We start from the raw sequence: 17,552 nt of genomic DNA, 5'->3' as shown, positions 1-17,552 counted from the left end.
CAAGCTCTTTATGAAGGAGCAGCTCCAGCTTTCAAAGTGTGCAGCTCCTAGGAACCCAGCAAACGCTGGTTGTCTTTCCCTCCATTTCCCTTTGGGCAGGTCAGGCTCTTTTGATGCCTGGAGGTGTGAAGATGTGTGCAGTGGACAGAGTGCTGGAGGAGGCCGGAGCTCTTAATACCAAACACCAGGGCCTGTTTTTAAACTTATGATCCTCTTTGACATAGGTCTCTCCTGTGGTCCTGGCCAAATCCCCGTGAGGGCAGGCGGGTGGAGGCTACTGTTCTCAGTTTGCACGTGGAGGACAGAAGCTCAGAGAAGTCGAGATGTGAAGCGTGAGCACTAACAGGCCGACCCCAAATCCTTCATTTTCAAAAGCTATAATCACCCAGCAGGCACATAAGCAGATCATACTTCATGTTTACCCAAGGCCAGAACTGTTAGGACAGAAATCTTCCGGTGGTTCTGAACGTGGGCATTGTTACATTGCCCAGACTTCACTGTGGCCTGCTCTCCCCACAGGGTTTGCCTCGCCGAGGTGTACCAGGATAAGGCGCTTGTTGGAGATTTCATGAATCGAAAATGCGACTACGGAGACCCAAAGGTGGGCCCCGCGTGGTGGTCAGGCTCAGCCAGCCCTGAGGCAGGGATCTCTAGGTTCTAGTCTGGTCCTCTGGGTCCCACGGTGCCTCTGCCAGCCTTGCAAACATGGGCTTTTCCCCTGCTCATTTGGGAAATTGACTTGTCAGTTCTTTGGCTGTGGCCCTCACTTGATCTGGGTCCAGCATCAGTTTTAAAGATGATTAGAATTTGCCATGTCTCTTTGCAACGCTGCTGTGTCTTGGGTCTATTTTATTAAGAAAATAGGGTTGCTCTTCAGAAATTACAAACAGCTAGACTTCTGGAAAGCTCGTGGATAGGCCATGAGTTTTTTGGTTTTTGGTTTTTTTTTAAATTTTATTTAAAATTTTATTTTTATTTTTGACTGCGTTGGGTCTTCGTTGCTGTGCGCAGGCTTTCTCTAGTTGCGGCGAGTGGGGGCTACTCTTCGTTGTGGTGCGCGGGCTTCTTCTCATTGTGGTGGCTTCTCTTGTTGCGGAGCACGGGCTCTAGGTGCGCGGGCTTCAGTAGTTGTGGCTCGCGGGCTCTAGAGCGCAGGCTCAGTAGTTGTGGCTCACGGGCTTAGTTGCTCCTCGGCATGTGGGATCTTCCCGGACCAGGGCTCGAACCCTTGTCCCCTGCATTGGCAGGCAGACTCTTAACCACTGTGCCACCAGGGAAGCCCAGCCATGAGTTTTCTGTGGGCGGGGCCGGGACGGTGATTGACAAGGAAGGAAGCTGTCTTTCCAGACCCAGGCTTCTCTGTTCTGTGGCTCAGAGTCTGCTCACCCCTCACTCATTGAGCTCACACCGGACTCCGCTGCGTGTATGTCCGGCCTTGTGCCAGGCGAGGCCAGTTGAAATGGAGCCACAGGGCAGTGGGACGGGCAGAGAAGTAAATGCGCACCGCAGAACAGTGCAGCCACCCTGAGAGAGGAAAGCACAGGCCACTGAGGTCTCAGAGGGAGAATTAGGAGTGCTTTTGATGCAGGTGACGGAAAAAAAAACATAACAGGGGCTTAAGGCTTTTTTTTCCCCATGTGCCAAGCAGCCCGGAAGTAGGCCGTCCTATGCAGGTGCAGCAAAGCAGAGATGTCCTCAGGGTCCCAGGTTTATCCTGTCACTCTGTCTCCATTCCTGGTGGTCAGCTTTCCATCCTCACGCTGGTCACCTCATGGCTGCCAGGTAACTGCTGGAGCTCAGTCCTCACAACAGAATCCCAGGGCAAGAAGAAGTGGGGAGAGGGCCCTTGTATCAGGGAGGGGACAGCCTTTCCCAGGAGATCCATCCTGACTCACCTTGGGAAGCTGGGCAGTCTGTCTCCCCACACCAAATTGGGGCTGGCTCCACTGCTAAGAAAGAACGGGATGAAGGAAGTAGGCGACCAACGGCATCTACTACAGAGGGCTTTTCAAATGTGTCAGCACTGAGCCCAGACTGCAGAGATGAGGAACCAGCCGAGGAAAGGCAGAGAAGGAAGGAAGGCAAGGTGCCCCATGGGAGGACGGCAGCGAGAGGCGTCAGGGAGGAGTGTGAACTTGTCCTGTAGCGCTGGACACCGGGTGACAGGGTGACGAGGTCGGTTTGCTGGCCATACCATGGAGGATGAGTTGGAGGTGTGAGCCTGGGGGTGGCGAGGCAGTGAGGGACCACGCTGTGATCCAGGTCTGCACTGGGATGGTCGCAGGTTGGGTACAGAGGAGGAGGGGTCTGGTTTGGGGTTCACGGTTGAGCGTGGCGGTGGAGGCCGACTTGCACAGGTGAGTCACAGAGGAACAGACCTGGGGGGAGGGAGGCGATGAGGGGACACAGGCCTGCTGATTGGAGGAGACTGCACAGGACACGTTCGGGGCTCCCATCTGGGGCTCGGGGGAGAGTGCTGGCGGCGCAGGTGTAAGGCTCTCTCCATCTCCGAGTGAAGTGGCGAGCATCTGTCACCTTCCCAGGGGGGCTGGGGAGGCAGGAGGACACAGGAGACAGTGTTTCTGTCATTGTCTCTGGGAGGTCGCTGCCGAGGGAGTTTGCTACAAGATTTTCCCTCAATGTGTCTTAGTGAAACCTCCATTCAGGGAGAAAAAGGGTTTAACATCTCATTCTCTCACGTTGAAAGGTTTGTGCCAGCGAGTTTAAAGAATTTGTGGAGAAGCTTAAAGAGAAGTTCAGTTCAGCCCTAAAGAATCCTAACCTTGAAATCCCAGACACACTCAAGGAGCTGTTTGCCAGGTAAGGTTCCCTTGGGAAGGTTCTGTGTGAACCTTGGGGCAAGAGGAAAAGTCACCGGCCAGGACCGCCACGGGTGTGTCCCCCACCAGCAGTTCCACTTGACCTTGCAGCGAACCCTGCACTACCCTTGACTCTGGACGCCCTCGTCTCCTCTCATGGGTGACTTGAAAATGGGGAGGCACTGCCATCCCTCGCGCCCCACCAAGCACTCCCTTCCATTCCATGGAGGCCCTGCTCTGACTTAATTCTGGCCTACTCAGGTATTTGAGTCCTTTTGCTGTGATGGCTCATTTTAAGCACGAGGAAACTCTGAGATGTACTTAACTTCCCAAGGTCACAGTGCTAGTGAGCCCCAGGCCGGGATTTGAACTTAGGTAGGTCTGACCCCAGAGCCCCTGCTCTTTCCAGCTCAACCACTGGGCATCTGGAAAAGAACATACTTGGGTTTGAGCCCAAACCTGTGAAACTTGAAAATCTTGAGTGCTGTGAACCAGACCTATTTCCGCTGCTTGATCCAAATGTGAATCCCTTCTCTTCACCGTCCTCATCAGGGTAGTCCCTCTCGCCACTGTATTTCCACATTTCTTCCATCCATCAGGTCCCACTGTGAACTGTGTGGTACCTTTTCAGTGAGCCGTCTGCATTTCCGTTGGGGATCTCGTCCTTTCATTCACCCAACAAATAGTTTATGTCGTGCCCACTGTGTGCCAGGGCCAAGGAGCGATTTGTAGCCGTTTACAGATTTTGCCTTCGCCACAAACTCCTCCCCAGAACCCACAAGTGGCATGGTTTCTCTTCAGTCTTGAAGATGTTTCAAGTGGCCTGTTTACCTATATATAATTTCTGTCCCCACATATTTTCAATAAATGTGTGGGGCAACTTTTAGTTATAAAAGAAGAAGTTTAAGAGTTTTAAATAAGAGTTCATGACCCATCTAGAGGAGAGAAAAAAGTTCCAGCTGTAACAGTTTACCACTGAATTTGATCTTGAGCATTCTGGCAGGCAAAGCAAAAAAGAAGACAGTTCCAAATATTTTCTTGCTTGACCAAAATCAGGTCACGTTTTTCTGAAAAGGTGCTTTGTCTTGTTCCTAAATTTTAGGAAGAATTGACGATTGCAAAGATGAGTTTTGACTTTAGTTTTGTAGAAACCAAAGAAATGTCTCAAATAGATGGCCGTGTTTTTTTGTAGAGTTCTACGATTTACTTCTATATTTATTTGCTTGGTATGAACACAATAAAACAATATTACTTGGAGCTCAGAAAAGTAGATCAGGGGTTAACCTGTAATGCCATCACCTAATACAGCTATGCCCTGTGGGGTGTTTTCTCCCCACCTTCTTCCTTATGCTTGTTTTTCATCATGGTGAGCCCACGGCTGTCTGTCCTCCTCCAGTAACACTTAACAGTCGCTCCCTGTGAGTTAACATCTCCTTGTTGCCTCAAAATGGTCAGTGAACGAACATTCCTCATTTCCTCAACCCTCATTCTTGCAACACACTCAATTCGATGGGCAGAACGTGGTGTTTTCTCATTTTAATTCACATGTACGTGTTTCAATTTTAGGGACTTTACTATTTTTTCCACCATGTTAGCCAATCAGTAACCACCTCCCACGAACATCACCTTGGCTATGGGAGGTCAGCTGGGCTCCGTTCACAAGTTCTTCTGTTTCCTATGCAGATACCGAGTTTTGATGATTGGAGATGAAAAAGATCAAGTCAGGAAAGAGGATGAACTTAATAGGCAAGTACTGACAGACCCAGTGCCTTTTCCTCGGCTGCTTGATTGGGTTGTCTGCAACCTCCTAGCACAGGGTCATCTAGGGCTGAATCTAGCCTGGCGCCGATTTCTGGAAAGAAAGTGTTATTGGAACACAGCCACACCCATTGCATGTGTAGCCTGCACTGCTTTGACGCTCTGACGGCAGGGTTGGGTGGCTGCAACAGAGACCATTGGGCCCAAAGAGACTAAATTATTTATTATTAGGCCCTGTGCGGGGAGAGTGTGCCGACCCCTCACCCCGCCTGTCCGTGGCCCAGCCTGAGGACGGGTTGGGGAAGGGGTTTGAACTCCTAGCCCATGAACTTCCTAAGCAAAAACTCCCTTGGGACTTCCCTGGTGGTCCAGAGGTTAAGACTTCACACTTCCACTTCAGGGGGCACCGGTTTGATCCCTGGTCGGGAAACTAAGATCTCACATGCTACGCAGCGCAGCGAAAAGTTAAAAAAAAAAGAAAGAAAGAAGCCTCAGCCTTTTCTTTCCATCTTGGATAATCAATATTCAGTTTGATTTTTAGCTCTGTATTCAATGAAAAGCCTATTCTCGTTGGAGAAACAGTTGTTTAAAATTAGACAAAAAGAAAATCTAAGCACTAACCACATGAGTTAGTTGTCATGAAAACCCGTTTCCAGGTTATGTCACCCCTTACCCACCAGACTGAAACTTTTTCCCTGTGAAAATGGACCAATCAGTAAGGCATAAAAACCATCATTTCTTTTGTTTTGGTTTATGACTAGTTTGGACATTCGTATCACTTTTGTGAGATTGAAAACTTTTTTGAGACTGAATCTACCCAAGATGCGCGGTGCCCTGCGGCCTGTGGGCTCACGTGGCCCTGTTGCCCCGTCTCTTTCAGCGTGGATGACATCCACTTCCTGGTGCTCCAGAACCTGATCCAGAGCACACTGGCCCTCTCGGACAGCCAGATGGAGATCTACCAGTCATTTCAGGTGGGTGTCAGGGACGCAAAGTCAGCTTCACAGCAGTGCTCTGGAACTCGGGGCCTTTCCCAGGCCGGGCCCTGTGAGGTTTCCACCCCTTCACTTCTTCACTGCAGGGCCTCAGAGGGCCTGATTGCCCCTGAGACTCTAGCTCCGACTCTGTTCATCTTTTCTTTTTTTTTTTTGGCCGCACCGCACTGCTTTTGGGATCTTAGTTCCCCAACCAGGGATTGAACCCAGGCCACAGCAGTGAGAGTACCGAGTCCTAACCCCTGGACTGCCAGGGAACTCCCCCGTTCATCTTTGAAGTATGGGCACAGGATCTGGTGACCTCCAAAATCCCTCCCAGCGCTGAGGTTTTGAGTCTAATGTTGAAGGCAGAAAATTAGGCAGAAGAGGAAATGAGCCTTTCGAAAGAGCTGAGAAAGTAATTGGACTACATAGCATATCTTTTCCAATTATAACGGACAGATGTCAACATATTTTGATTGCTAGATATCGCCCAGTGGGAAAGCTGCCTTTCTGCAGGCGTTGAGTCATATATCTCCTGAGAACTTACTAGAACTGTAATGCTGCTTTATCGTGGCCGAATGAGGATGAACGAGAAAGGCGGATCTCCTTCAGCCCCGCGCTGAGCCTGGGAAGTGCTCTTTTACAAGTGTGAAAACTTGAGGTTCAGAGAAGTTAAAAAGCCCATGCCCAAGATTCCAGAGCTCATCCATCTAACCTGAGTCTGTGTGGCTCCAAGCCCCCAGCAGAGGGGCCCTCTCCCCAAGCCCATGCTTCCCTTGTTTCTAAGGATTGCAAAAGTGTGTTCCAAGCAGAGCCTGTCTACTTTTGTATTTAGTCTCTAAACCCTAAACTCAGCTCTTCAAGCCAGTTTGGGACATGCGGGGGAAAAAAGTCAGAAAACAAAAGGCTGGTGTTATTTCTCATCCCACTGATCTATTCAGACGGGTGCTGTCCCACACGTTGTGGGGATGCCTCAGAGTCAACTGGAGAGCTCTTGTGGCACGTGGGCCCCAAGCCCCACCCCACAGTGTGCAGTCAGGAGTGGAGGGGGCAGGGCCCTGACGAGCTCTCCTGCCCAGCCGGGGTTAGAGCTAGCAGGACCTCGGGGGGTCAGTCCAAGCCCCCGTCACACGAGAAAGCCCAGCCCCCAAGTTATGGCAAGAGCCTGGTCCCTGTGTCCCAGCCAGGGCCGTGGCCTCATTTTTCCTTCCTCCGGCTCCATTTCCAGGTGGGGTCTGAGCGGTAGGGATGGTGCCAAGGGGCTGTCACTCTCACTGACCACCCAGGGTGTGGGAAGTCGCATGAGGGAGAGCACCTGAGCCCAAGGAGGACACAGGGCCCTTCTTCAGGGATCCCCTCCCCCTGGCAGCAAGGAATGGGAGGTCATTAGGGATGAAGTCAGGGAATTCCCTGGTGGTCCAGTGTTTAGGACTCCATGCTTTCACTGCCGAGGGCCCGGGTTCCATCCCTGGTCAGGGAACTAAAATCTCACAAGCCACGTGGCGTGCCCTGCCGACCTCCAAAAAAAAAAAAAGAAAAGGGATGAGGTCATAGGCCACCCGGGATCCTACCAGGCTCCCTGCAGCCCCGAGCTTCTGGGAAGTGTGCTGCAGGAAGGTGGACGTCACAGGCACCCCAGATGGCGGTAGTTCACTGTGTCTGTGACAGCCCAGCCTCTTGGGAGTCTGACGGGCTGCGCCACACTCCCCCCTCACTGTGCGTGGTCTGTGCGCTCCTGTTCCACGCCAGCGGCCATCTGGGGGGTGTGCCCATCCTCGTCGTCACGGGGAAGAGACGAGCAGAAGGTGCAGGTGCTTCACAGGAAGCTGGATTCAGCTTCCACTTGCGCTTGGGGGGAGGCAGCGATGACCTAGCGGCTGCTCCCTGCTTCTTCCCTCCGCCCCGCTCAGTCTGTCCCCATCAGGCTGCTCGTCCGTGCACCAGAACTGACGTAGAGGTGGTACCTGAGAAATCGAGGGCACTGTGCGCACCTCGGACTGACGGGACCCAGTGTGTGCCCAGAACCCCCTCTGTCTCCGGGAGAGCCACCCCCCATGCTGCCCCAGCACCCCAACTGACCACCACTTGACTCTCAATCCCCTGGCCACTGGCTCAAGGACAAGACCTCATCCTCTCCCTGGTCCCGCCCCTCGCAGCAGTGTGGCCTCGGAAGATACCTCGAAGTCCGTGAGCCTCAGTCTCCTGTCACCCTCGGGTCCCGGGGTCAGTGCAGCAGAGAACTTTCTAAGCCAGGATTCTCAGACCATGCCTGCAGGTGTTCTTGGCCAGTGCTTTGAACTTTCCTGGAGGCTGGTGTGTACTTGACTTTTGCTGTCAGTTGATTGAACCAGCGCTGTTCGGAAAACTGGAATGACGGGACTGCCGGTCCCGCAGTCCTTTGAGCTGCCCCTCCTCTGGGCGGGATCCGCATCTGCGAGCCAGGGAGCCATGGCGGCGTGGCCCACGGGGGGAGCCTCTGCACCTAGTACCCAACACCGCCCTCCATGTATGCCCCATGCTGGGTGCCAGGCGCCTGCTGGGGCAGCAGTAAGAGTCAAGTCTGTGTTCTTATGGAAGAGAGTGACAGTGAATAAACAAATGAGATCACTTCAGGTAGACGCAGTTACTACGGAGAAAAGGAAACAGGTTAATGTAATAGAGCTGACTGCAGAGGAGCAGGACGGAGGAGGATTTGGCCTTTGAGGGGAAGTGTGTGAGCTGAGAGCCGAATGTTAGGGAGTCAGCCACGCGGGGACTGGGGGAGTGTGCTGTCCCAGAAATGGGAGCGGGAAGTGCAAAGGCCCTGAGGCGGGAGTGCCTTGGCCTTTTCAAGAAACGTAAGGAGGCCGGTGAGGCTGGAGGGTAGTGAGCAAGGGCTGCACTTATTGTAGGAGTCGAGGCCAGGGTGGTGGGCCAGGTCCCACTCATGGGGCTCTCGTCAAGCCTAGTGAGGACTGGGAGTTCCGCCTGCAGACAGAAGCCATCGGGGCTTTCGAGGCAGGGAAGGAACGTGTGGTCTGATTTAGGCATCAAAGGGCTACTTTGGCTGCTGTGCAGAGTGGTCGGGCTGGGGGCAGGGGGCAGGAAGCAGCAAGAACGGTTGGCAGGAGGCCACGGGGAGAAACGATGGTGGCATGGCCCAGATGGTGGCAGTGTAGATGGCACAGACCAGATGCGTCTGGGAACATATTTTGGGGGTAGAGCCCAGCAGACATGCTGATGGGTTAGGTAGGGGTAAGGGATACAGTGGTATCAGAGGTGATTCTGCATCAGCTCCCAGCGTCTTTGCGGCCAGAGAAATAGGCATGGGGCGCAGCCCGCCTCTCCCTGCAGTTGCCTGTTCTCTGTCCTCTCTGAGGTGACGTGAAGGTGGGTGCAGGCCGACCGTCGGGACGTGGGCTTCCTCCGGGCTCTCCCCCACCGCCAGCCGCTTCCTCCATCGATGATCAGCTGTGGCTTCTCTGCATCCACGTCTGGGTGTTCCCCCCGCCGGCTGGAGAGCCCTGTTCATGCACGGCCTGCTGTGTTACAGACGTTCCGCCTCTACCGGGAGTATAAGGACCACATCCTGGTGAAGGCCTTTGTGGAGTACCAGAAGAGGAGCTTGGTCAACCGGCGCCGGGTCAACCACATGCTGGGCCCCAAGAAAAACCGTGCCCTGCCCTTCGCGCCCATGTCCTACCAGTTGTCCCAGACCTACCACAGGTGAGCACGGGGAGGGCGGGGCCTGTCTGCGGAGAGGAGCACAGGTGAGCGGAAGTGACGGGCGTCCCTCTTCATCAGAGAGCAGGGCGGCCTGGGCCTCTTGCGGCCTCGTGTGCGAGACACAGCCTCTGGGACCAAGTTTCTCATCAATGTCTATCCTCCCTTCTATGGGAATAAGGTTAATGCTTGCTGTATTTTGTGTTGGGGTGTTTTACCAATTTTGTAGGTAGTTTGTTTCCCTTTTTCCCATCAAATTGGGTAAAATGAGTTTCTAATAATTAGACCAGCTGAAAGTGCACCCTCCCGGTTGGGCATAACCTCGGTCCTAATCTTCACGGCTCCGAGCTGTACCAGGCCGCCCGCCTTGCAGGCTCACACACTTCATTTGGAAGCCATCATGTACTTTCTGTTTTTTTAAGGTGCTCTTTTTATATATATATATTTATTTATTTATTATTTATTTATTTATTTATGGCTGCGTTGGGTCTTTGTTGCTGCATGTGGGCTTCTCATTGCGGTGGCTTCTCTTGTTGGGGAGCACGGGCTCTAGGTACTTGGGCTTCAGTAGTTGTGGCTCGCGGGCTCAGTAGTTGTGGCTTGCGGGCTGTAGAGCGCAGGCTCGGTAGTTGTGGCGCACGGGCTTAGTTGCTCCGTGTCATGTGGGAGCTTCCCTGACCAGGGCTCGAACCCGTGTCCCCTGCATTGGCAGGCGGATTCTTAACCACTGCGCCACCAGGGAAGCCCCATCATGTACTTTTTAGACCCAGTTTGCGGCACGTCAGCAAGAGGTTGTTACAGGGTCTGGAAAGTCACCCCTCTGGACAGAGGCGAGGGCTTGACTGCAGGCTCCGAGTGGAGACTGTGAGATTGAACACACGCCTGTCCCCTCCCCTCTGTAGGGGTTCAGGACTTGCCTTGTGTAAAGATGATTACAAATAGCACATTCATCTTCCCCAATTTGGTACCACGAGGCCTAGGGTGTTGGGTTAGATGAAAAGGTGCAGCACCTTCATTCGAGATGGAAAACAGGGCTTCCAGGGAGAAGCCGGTGTGTTTAGTGTTGACGGCAAGATTTGAAGTGCCCTCAGCCCATCCGCACCAAGGCCTCCAGCATCCCGTCCTCAGAAAGGCCCTTCCCTTCTCTTCCTGTGTAGGATTTTCACGTGGCGCTTTCCGAGTACCATCTGCACAGAATCATTCCAGTTCTTCGACAGAATCCGGGCTGCTGGCAAGTTGGACCAGCCTGATAATTTTTCCTTCAAAGACCAGGACAATAATGACTCCACGAGCGACCTGGTGGCATTTTCTTTGGACGGCCCTGGAGGACACTGTGTGGCCGTCCTGACCCTTTTCTCTTTGGGCCTTGTTTCCATGGACGTCAGGATCCCAGAGCAGATCGTTGTGGTGGACAGTTCAATGGTGGAGAACGAGGTCATTAAGAGGTAAGAGCCGGGGCAGCCTCTGGGGTGCTGCTCTGAGCACCGTCGGGGGCTTTGGGCACCATCACTTCCTCTCAGGCTGTGGCATCTGCAATTTTATTTCCTCAGTCATCTGGTTTTTATTTTCAACGAACACGTGCTGCGTTTCTCTGCGTCGTGCTTGGCATTGTGTGGGTATTTGCCGCACAAAGACAGCAGGGCCTCGGCAGTGCCTTCCGGGAGCTCCCGGGTCGGGGCGTCACGGGTCTGTGAACCAGGGATTCCAGTACGGTGTCCAGTGCAGCACCTCCTGCTGGTGCCTCTGGGCGCCGGGGGAGCCAGAGGAGGGGGTGACTGGGCCGCGCCGAAGAGGAGGTCCCAGAACAGTGTGGCACGGAGGGTGGGGTAGGCAGAGCAGGGGGATCGTTAAAGGTTCCTTGAGGCCGTAATAGCTGAATTGGGATTTAATGGAAAAGCAGGCATTTTTGGACAGAGACTAGGAAGGGTTTCCAGGCGGAAGGGACAGCCCTTGCAGAGACACAGGTATAGGGACAGGGGTGCGGGGGGGGCGGGGTATGGAAGGTGGACGAGGGGGATGAATCTGGAGCGCAGCCTGTGCTGACCTGACCTCACAGCCGGATGCCAGGGCCGCGTCTGTGGTCAGAGCGCCGCTCTCTGAGGGGGCGGCCAGACCAGCAGAAGGCTGGGCTGGGCTCCGTCATCCAGGTCCGTTTTCTGCTCCTAGCCTGGGAAAGGACGGCACCTTGGAAGAGGACGAGGACGAAGAGGAAGACCTGGACGAGGGCTCGGGGGCCAAGCGCCGGAACATCGAGGTGAAAGCCCGCCAGGCCTCCCACACCAACTACCTGCTGATGAAGGGCTGCTGCGCCCCCGGCATAGTCAGCAACCGCAACCTCAACCCCAGCGACAGCATCGTGGTGAACTCCTGCCGGGTCAGGCTCCGGCTGCGCTGCACCCCGAAGCCCACCGGGCTCGGGCCCGCCGGTGAGTGCCCCCCCAGCTGCCCCGTGGCCCAGACCTGGGGCTCATGGCCAGGCTCCCAGGGCCACGTGCGGCAGCCACCACTGACTGAGCCAAAGCGGAAAATGAAGGAAAGGCCCTCCTCTCCGTAGCAGCCGGCCCGGGGGGCGCGCGTCCTGAGTTGCGCACTCACCTGGGGAGCCCTGGGCTGTGCCCGCCGTGTGGTTAGCGCCCACCATGGTCTTTTTGCCTGCGTGTTGCCTTCTGACCTCTTGCTGTGAAAGATGAGTATTCTGCTTATATTCATTATCTCTTATCTCCTTTACTTCCAGTTTTTACACTTTTCTGAGTTCTTCTATTGATTGCCTTTGAGACGATAATGACTTGCTTAAACCTCCATTTCCTGCACCCTTAATTTCTGGCAGTCTCTCCTCCCTCCACATAAAACGAGAATATTAGGGCCTCGTCCCTGCACTTCTCTTCCCCCTTCCTACCCCTTTCCCGCTCTGTCTGACTTGCCTTTATTTTCGCATGTTGAGGTGTTTACCTTCACAACCACAGTCAGTATTCTGTGCTGTTTCAGGAGCTTGGCCCAGGCAAAAATGTGATGACCTGTAGCCTGTGGTCTGAGCAGAGACACCTTGTACAGGAAGCACCAGAAACCAGCCGTGGCTGGTGTGAACAAAAGTCGGGACTTATGGAGGGGTCCCGGCGTATCTCACGGGGTCTGCGGAGCCGTGGACGTGGGAGCATCAGGAAGGGTGGGGCCCGGGCAGCCTGAGTGGAGGACCACCCCGCTCCCTCCAGAGCTCTAGGGTTCTGGTTCTCAGACCCCAGCCCCACCTTTGTGCCTTTCCCTGTGAGTCTTGAACAAGAGAATCATACTGGCCCTGGGGATCCAGTGGGCTGCAGTCAAGGGCCCAGGGCGGCATGTACCAGGAACCCTACTGCCAGGGGCCCAACCGTGTCCACCCAGAAGGCAACCCCTGGACATTTGGGGAGCAGTGAGTCGGTGTTGGAGCATGACCTGCCTCGGCGTCGCTTGTACACTGGTCTGGGGAGGGGAGGGGCTTCTCAGGGCTGATTCTGGTCCTCCTGGTCTCCACAGTCACTTCTCTGGAAGAGCTGATGGTGGGAACCTCCTGCCTCCCTGACACATTCACCAGGCTGATAAACAGCCAGGAGGACACCTGCAGCTTGGAAGAGTTCGCCCACCAGGTGGCGCTATCCGGGTACAGACCCGGAGACGTGTCGGCCGCCCTGGAGGTCCAGGGGGCCATCGCTGCGGCCGGCTGCTTTGGGGTGGACAGGGCGGAGCTGAGCCGAAGGTTCTCGGCCTTGGCGAGGGCGGACGGGGAGCGCTCCCGGACCTTCGCAGACTACGTCCAGGTGAGCTGCGCTCTCAGGTGGCCTGTGGTGGCCAAGCCAGAAGTAGCAGCTCACGGGCCAGACGCGCGCTGCGGGTGGGCTTGGCTTGGGGCATGTAGTGGAATTTTTTCAAAAGCTGGATTAGTTGTCAACATTGAAGACAGGAGATCCTGCCTGAAATTTTGCCAGCTTCTCCTGAGCGTTAGAAGGTCTGGCCACTCTGGGCTGTTTCTTCAGCACAGCTGGCCGAGCCTCCCCAAGCCATGGGCCTTGTTCTCCCCAGCTCTCTGCTGTCTCCAGATACCCTGCACCTGGTCCACAGTACTCACCGCTTCATTAGCGCGAGTCCACGTGCCCGATGCGCAGTGAGGCCCGACAAGCCAAGACGTCGGAGTTTGGAGGGGGGAAAGGTTTACTGCAGGGCCCTGCAAGGAGACAGGTGGCTCATGCCCCAAAAAGCCCCGAGCTCCCTGAAAAGTTTCAGCAAAACATTTTTAAAGGCCAGGTGAGGGAGGGGTGTTGCAGGGTACGTGATCAGCTCGTGTACAGTTCTCTGATTGGCTGATGGCGAGGGAACAGGTTGGTGTCACAGGGGTTAACATTGTCAGTCCTTAGGTGCCAGTAGGTCTGGGGACTGCAAATTTAAATTTCTTCCATTTGATGGGGTGGGGGGTGGTTCACATCTGTAAAACAACTCAGGAAAGTGCACCAGATACTGTTACCTGGGTACTTCAGAGAGGAGCTAAAGCAGAAGGTATGGGGGAAAGGCCTGCCCCGCAAAGGCCCCATAGGGTCCTGCTTGGTTACAGCTTTACCTGCCCAGACCCATTTTCATCAGTGACCCTTGAACCCAAAGAATGTGAGAAGAGTTGGACCTTTTAGATCAAGTGCCCCGGGACCTGGCTTGCCCTCCCGCGTGTCAGTTGTTATCGATGTTGTGTGTTACTGATGTTGCGGAGGTGCCTGCCTTGCATGTGTTCCTGGGGCGGGGGGGGTAGCGGGGGGGAAGTCGATACTTGTCATTATCAAAGGAGTTCTTACCCATGCAGGAAATACAAGAGGGCTGTTGAGTACCTTTCACTTGGTGTTGGATTGTTCTTAAAACTCATGGTGCCTCTGGGGCCCTGGGAGGGAGGGTGAGGATTTTCTCCAGGCAGCGGATCCCACTGGCTGCCGAGAGGTGAGGGGCAGGCAGCTCCCTCTGTTCCTTGGTGCCCAGCACAGGGCCCTAGTGGCGCATGCGCAGCTGACCCTCCGCAGACCCGCGTGTTGTGGGTGTGAGTCCTGCATCCAGGCTGTGAACAGGGGCAAACTCCTTGAATCTTGACTTGTGGGTTTTTTAATGTAAAAGAAAAAGATGTTGGTGAATCCCTGTGTGCTGCCCAGAGTTGGTGCAGCTCGTAGATAAGAACAAGGACGTGGGAAGAGGGCGTGGTGAACGAGGGAAGGAGTCACTGTCCTTCACTTGGGAATAATTATGGCTTTTGCAGAAGAACTTGGTAACCCTCGGGGTGTTAAGCCTAGGAGGAGCTGGCCAGGCAGAAGGAGACTAGTAAGGTCACATCAGCTTTGAGGGCGCAGGCGGAGCCGCCTGTCCTGAAGGAGCTGGGCTGGCCACTTGCTCAGGACGCTTAAACACCTCAGGCAGGGGAAGGGGACCCCGATGACCCTGGGGATCCCTACGGATGCAGAGTGTCTCCTGCTTTTCCTAGGACCTCTTAGAGCAACAGCAGGTGCTGGAAGTCGGCGGCAACACCGCTCGCCTGGTGTCCGTGGCCTCTGCCGAGCCCTGGCTCCTGCACTCGGTGCGGCTAAAAGACAAAGAGGAGGGCACTGACCCTCAAAGAGAAGATCCCCAGGCCAGACCCCCCGAGGGGACTTCCAGCGAGGACGACCCCTCTGAGAGGCAGGCACCACCTTCTCAGGGCCCCCTGAGCGCCAAGAGGCGTGCCAGCTGGGCCAGTGCAGATGTGGACAGCCAGGGCGGGGGGGCCGACCCCGAGAGTGCCCCGGAGCCCCCCACAAAGAGGCCCACACTCCAGGACGTGCGTTTGGCCCCCAGCCCGGGGCCCAGAGCAGAAGAAGAGCCAGAAACCCAGGTGCCTGCCCTGCCCACAGCTCCTGAGGACACAGGCGTAAGGGAGCTTCCCCCCAGAGCATCGGAAGCCAGGCAGGAGGACCAAGAGGGTGTCGGGGTACCCAGCTCCCCAGGCCAAGAGCAGCTGAGCTGTCAGGCCCAGCTTCCGGAGGGCCCTGAAGACCCCAGAGGTACCAAACCCTGTCCCCCACCCCACCTTCCCCTACCCGCCCATTCTGTGTCACGGGGCCTGATGGGGAACCTGCTGCAGCCACAAAAGGGGACTTTACATCAGCTTTTCTCGGCCTCGACTTCGAGGGGGAGGCTCTTGCCTGTTGACACTCGTATTTCCACTAGAGGGCAGAGGCCTCAGACGCTCCTAAGCCGACCTGTGAAACGCGAGGATGCGGCGCTCTCTTGGTTCTGGAAAGAGGTGTTTCCTGAAGCATCCCTGTCAGGAAGCAGAAAGGGGGGGGTCTGGCCTCCCCAGGGGCCTGGCAGGGGCCCCGTTTCCCTCTCCCCTGCTGTAACCCTCTGGGATGTTTTTGCCCAAGGCTTTCACACCCCCAGCTCTGTGGTCGGGGCTCCAGGCGCGCGCCGCTCCCCGGCACACTTGCACCCCGCCACCTGTCCTCTGTTGTCCTGGGCGTGCAGGCTTTGCCCCCCACGCCCCGCCCCCCCGGGAAGAAGGCTCTGAGGAGTGGGATTGCTGTTGCTTTGTTCACTGCTTTATCCCCAGACCCAGAAGGACTTGCGGAATGAATGGGGGAGGGAGAGATGGGCCTCACCTTCTTCAGTCTCCCACACCCCTTCTCTCTTGTCAGGTTTGGCGGACAGTTCTGTGGCCGGGGGCCTCTCCCAGGCAGCGTGGGAAAGGTGAGTGTGCTTCAGACTCAGGTGGCCTGGGCCGGGGGGAGCAGTGAGGGCCTTGGGGGTTGTCCTCAGGGTCCAAGATTAGTTATTACCTGAAGGTCTTTCACAAAGATCTGTCTGGCACAGGGGTCCCGGACACGGGAGGGACTGTTGGTCCCGCTCACGGGGGGACCAGGCAGGTGCTCCTTGCACGTGGTGGACGAGGGCCAGCAGTGCTGACTGCTGTAGCGCCCGGTCCGTCGGGAACAGTGGGTGTCACAGAAGCCTTTCTGGCGAGGGGGCGCCTGCCCCAGTGTGTACATCACCCTCAGCTTGGCGGGGCTGTGCTCTCCCAGCTCAGGTGTAGCCCCCCGCCAGGGCCCAGTCACGCGGTCCGAGCCAAGTGTCCAGCTACCCTGGGGCCTGTCCCACGCCGGGACCCTGTGTGTCAGACCAGTCACTGGTTAAGCTTTTAGCAGAAACCTTCTAAGGAAAGTGTGTCTGGAACCCCCGTATACAGCACAGAAGTAGAACTTTTGAGTACAGACCTGAGAGCTTGGTCAGAAGGGGAGGCAGCCAGTGGCCCGGGTCCCAGATGGAGCTGGAAAATCCAGAGGTCCTAGCTCTTCCCTCCCCCCATCCCCCCACCTCCACCAGTGTGCGGTGATGTGGGTCCGGCGCTCGTGGGCCGTGGGGCTGGGACCCCGTCTGTCCAGATGGGAGGGGAGCAGGAGGTGGAAGAGCAAGAGGGAGACGGTCCCCAGCCCTGAGTCCCAGGCCAGGCGCCAGACCTCCCCGAGCCTTGATGTCCCATCCCCGGAGCTGGGACCACGCGGGCGTGGCTGTCTCCCCTTCCCCACCGAGCCTGAGGCCCGTGTGCCCACCCCGCAGGGACTGTGAGAGCGTCCGCTTCATCGGGCGCCCGTGGCGCATCGTGGACGGCCGCCTGAACACGCCCGTGATCAAGGGCATGATGGAGGGCGTGCTGCACCACGTCATGACCAGGCCCGGCGTGCCCGAGAGCTGCCTGCTACAGCACTACGAGGGCGTCCTGCAGCCCCTCGCTGTGCTCGAGCTGCTCCAGGTGTGACTGGGCTCGGGGAGGGTCCTCACTGGGTCCCCGTCCCCCGCTGCAGCTCCCTCTTCCTGGGTCTGGGCTTGAGTCTCAGAGGGCCAGGGGTGGTGGGCGCATTGGCCGAGCTCTAGGGTGTGGCCGCCACGTACAGGCTCGGCCCGTGAGGGGGCACTGGCCTCCTGGCAGAGAGCTAGGCTCCTCAGAAGAGCCTCAGGCCCCAGGTGTCCCCCGCACTGCTTACTGCCCCACCCCCCGTCAGCCCCGCTGCCCTCCGAGGCCGCGGCGCTGGCCGAGCCCCACGCCCGCTTCTGTCCTCCTGCCTCTGGCCTCTGTGCCCTTTAGCGCTGCTGGCGCCCAGCCTCCCCCATCCCCCACCCCTGCCCTGGGTTCCTGTCCCCAGGCCGTCCCTCACAGCACCCTTCCCCAGCCCCGAGCTGCTGCCCAGGCCTACATGTCGGCGTTCCCGGGGTCTTGCCTCTGACCCTTTCTCTAGACCAGGGCTCAGAGGCTCACAGGCCCACA

General features: G+C 56.3%; 1 protein-coding gene across 2 annotated transcripts in view; it reads left to right on the top strand.

The window, feature by feature from the left end:
* Window positions 1-17,552, top strand: part of GTF3C1 (general transcription factor IIIC subunit 1) — a 73,125-nt gene that overhangs the window by 54,187 nt on the left and 1,386 nt on the right. For both annotated transcript variants that reach the window (XM_068565264.1, XM_068565265.1), the window contains 11 exons: window positions 520-601; window positions 2,708-2,820; window positions 4,503-4,565; window positions 5,458-5,551; window positions 9,087-9,259; window positions 10,414-10,701; window positions 11,423-11,682; window positions 12,767-13,047; window positions 14,739-15,294; window positions 15,928-15,979; window positions 16,847-17,039. In XM_068565264.1, coding sequence (XP_068421365.1) covers window positions 520-601; window positions 2,708-2,820; window positions 4,503-4,565; window positions 5,458-5,551; window positions 9,087-9,259; window positions 10,414-10,701; window positions 11,423-11,682; window positions 12,767-13,047; window positions 14,739-15,294; window positions 15,928-15,979; window positions 16,847-17,039 — 2,155 coding nt within the window. The remainder of the gene's footprint in view (window positions 1-519; window positions 602-2,707; window positions 2,821-4,502; window positions 4,566-5,457; window positions 5,552-9,086; window positions 9,260-10,413; window positions 10,702-11,422; window positions 11,683-12,766; window positions 13,048-14,738; window positions 15,295-15,927; window positions 15,980-16,846; window positions 17,040-17,552) is intronic.

Source organism: Eschrichtius robustus, chromosome 16 (genome assembly GCF_028021215.1).
Source record: "Eschrichtius robustus isolate mEscRob2 chromosome 16, mEscRob2.pri, whole genome shotgun sequence".
Classification (NCBI taxonomy): domain Eukaryota; kingdom Metazoa; phylum Chordata; class Mammalia; order Artiodactyla; family Eschrichtiidae; genus Eschrichtius; species Eschrichtius robustus.
Note: the sequence above shows the minus strand (reverse complement) of the source record. Positions and strands in the feature narration are given on the sequence as shown.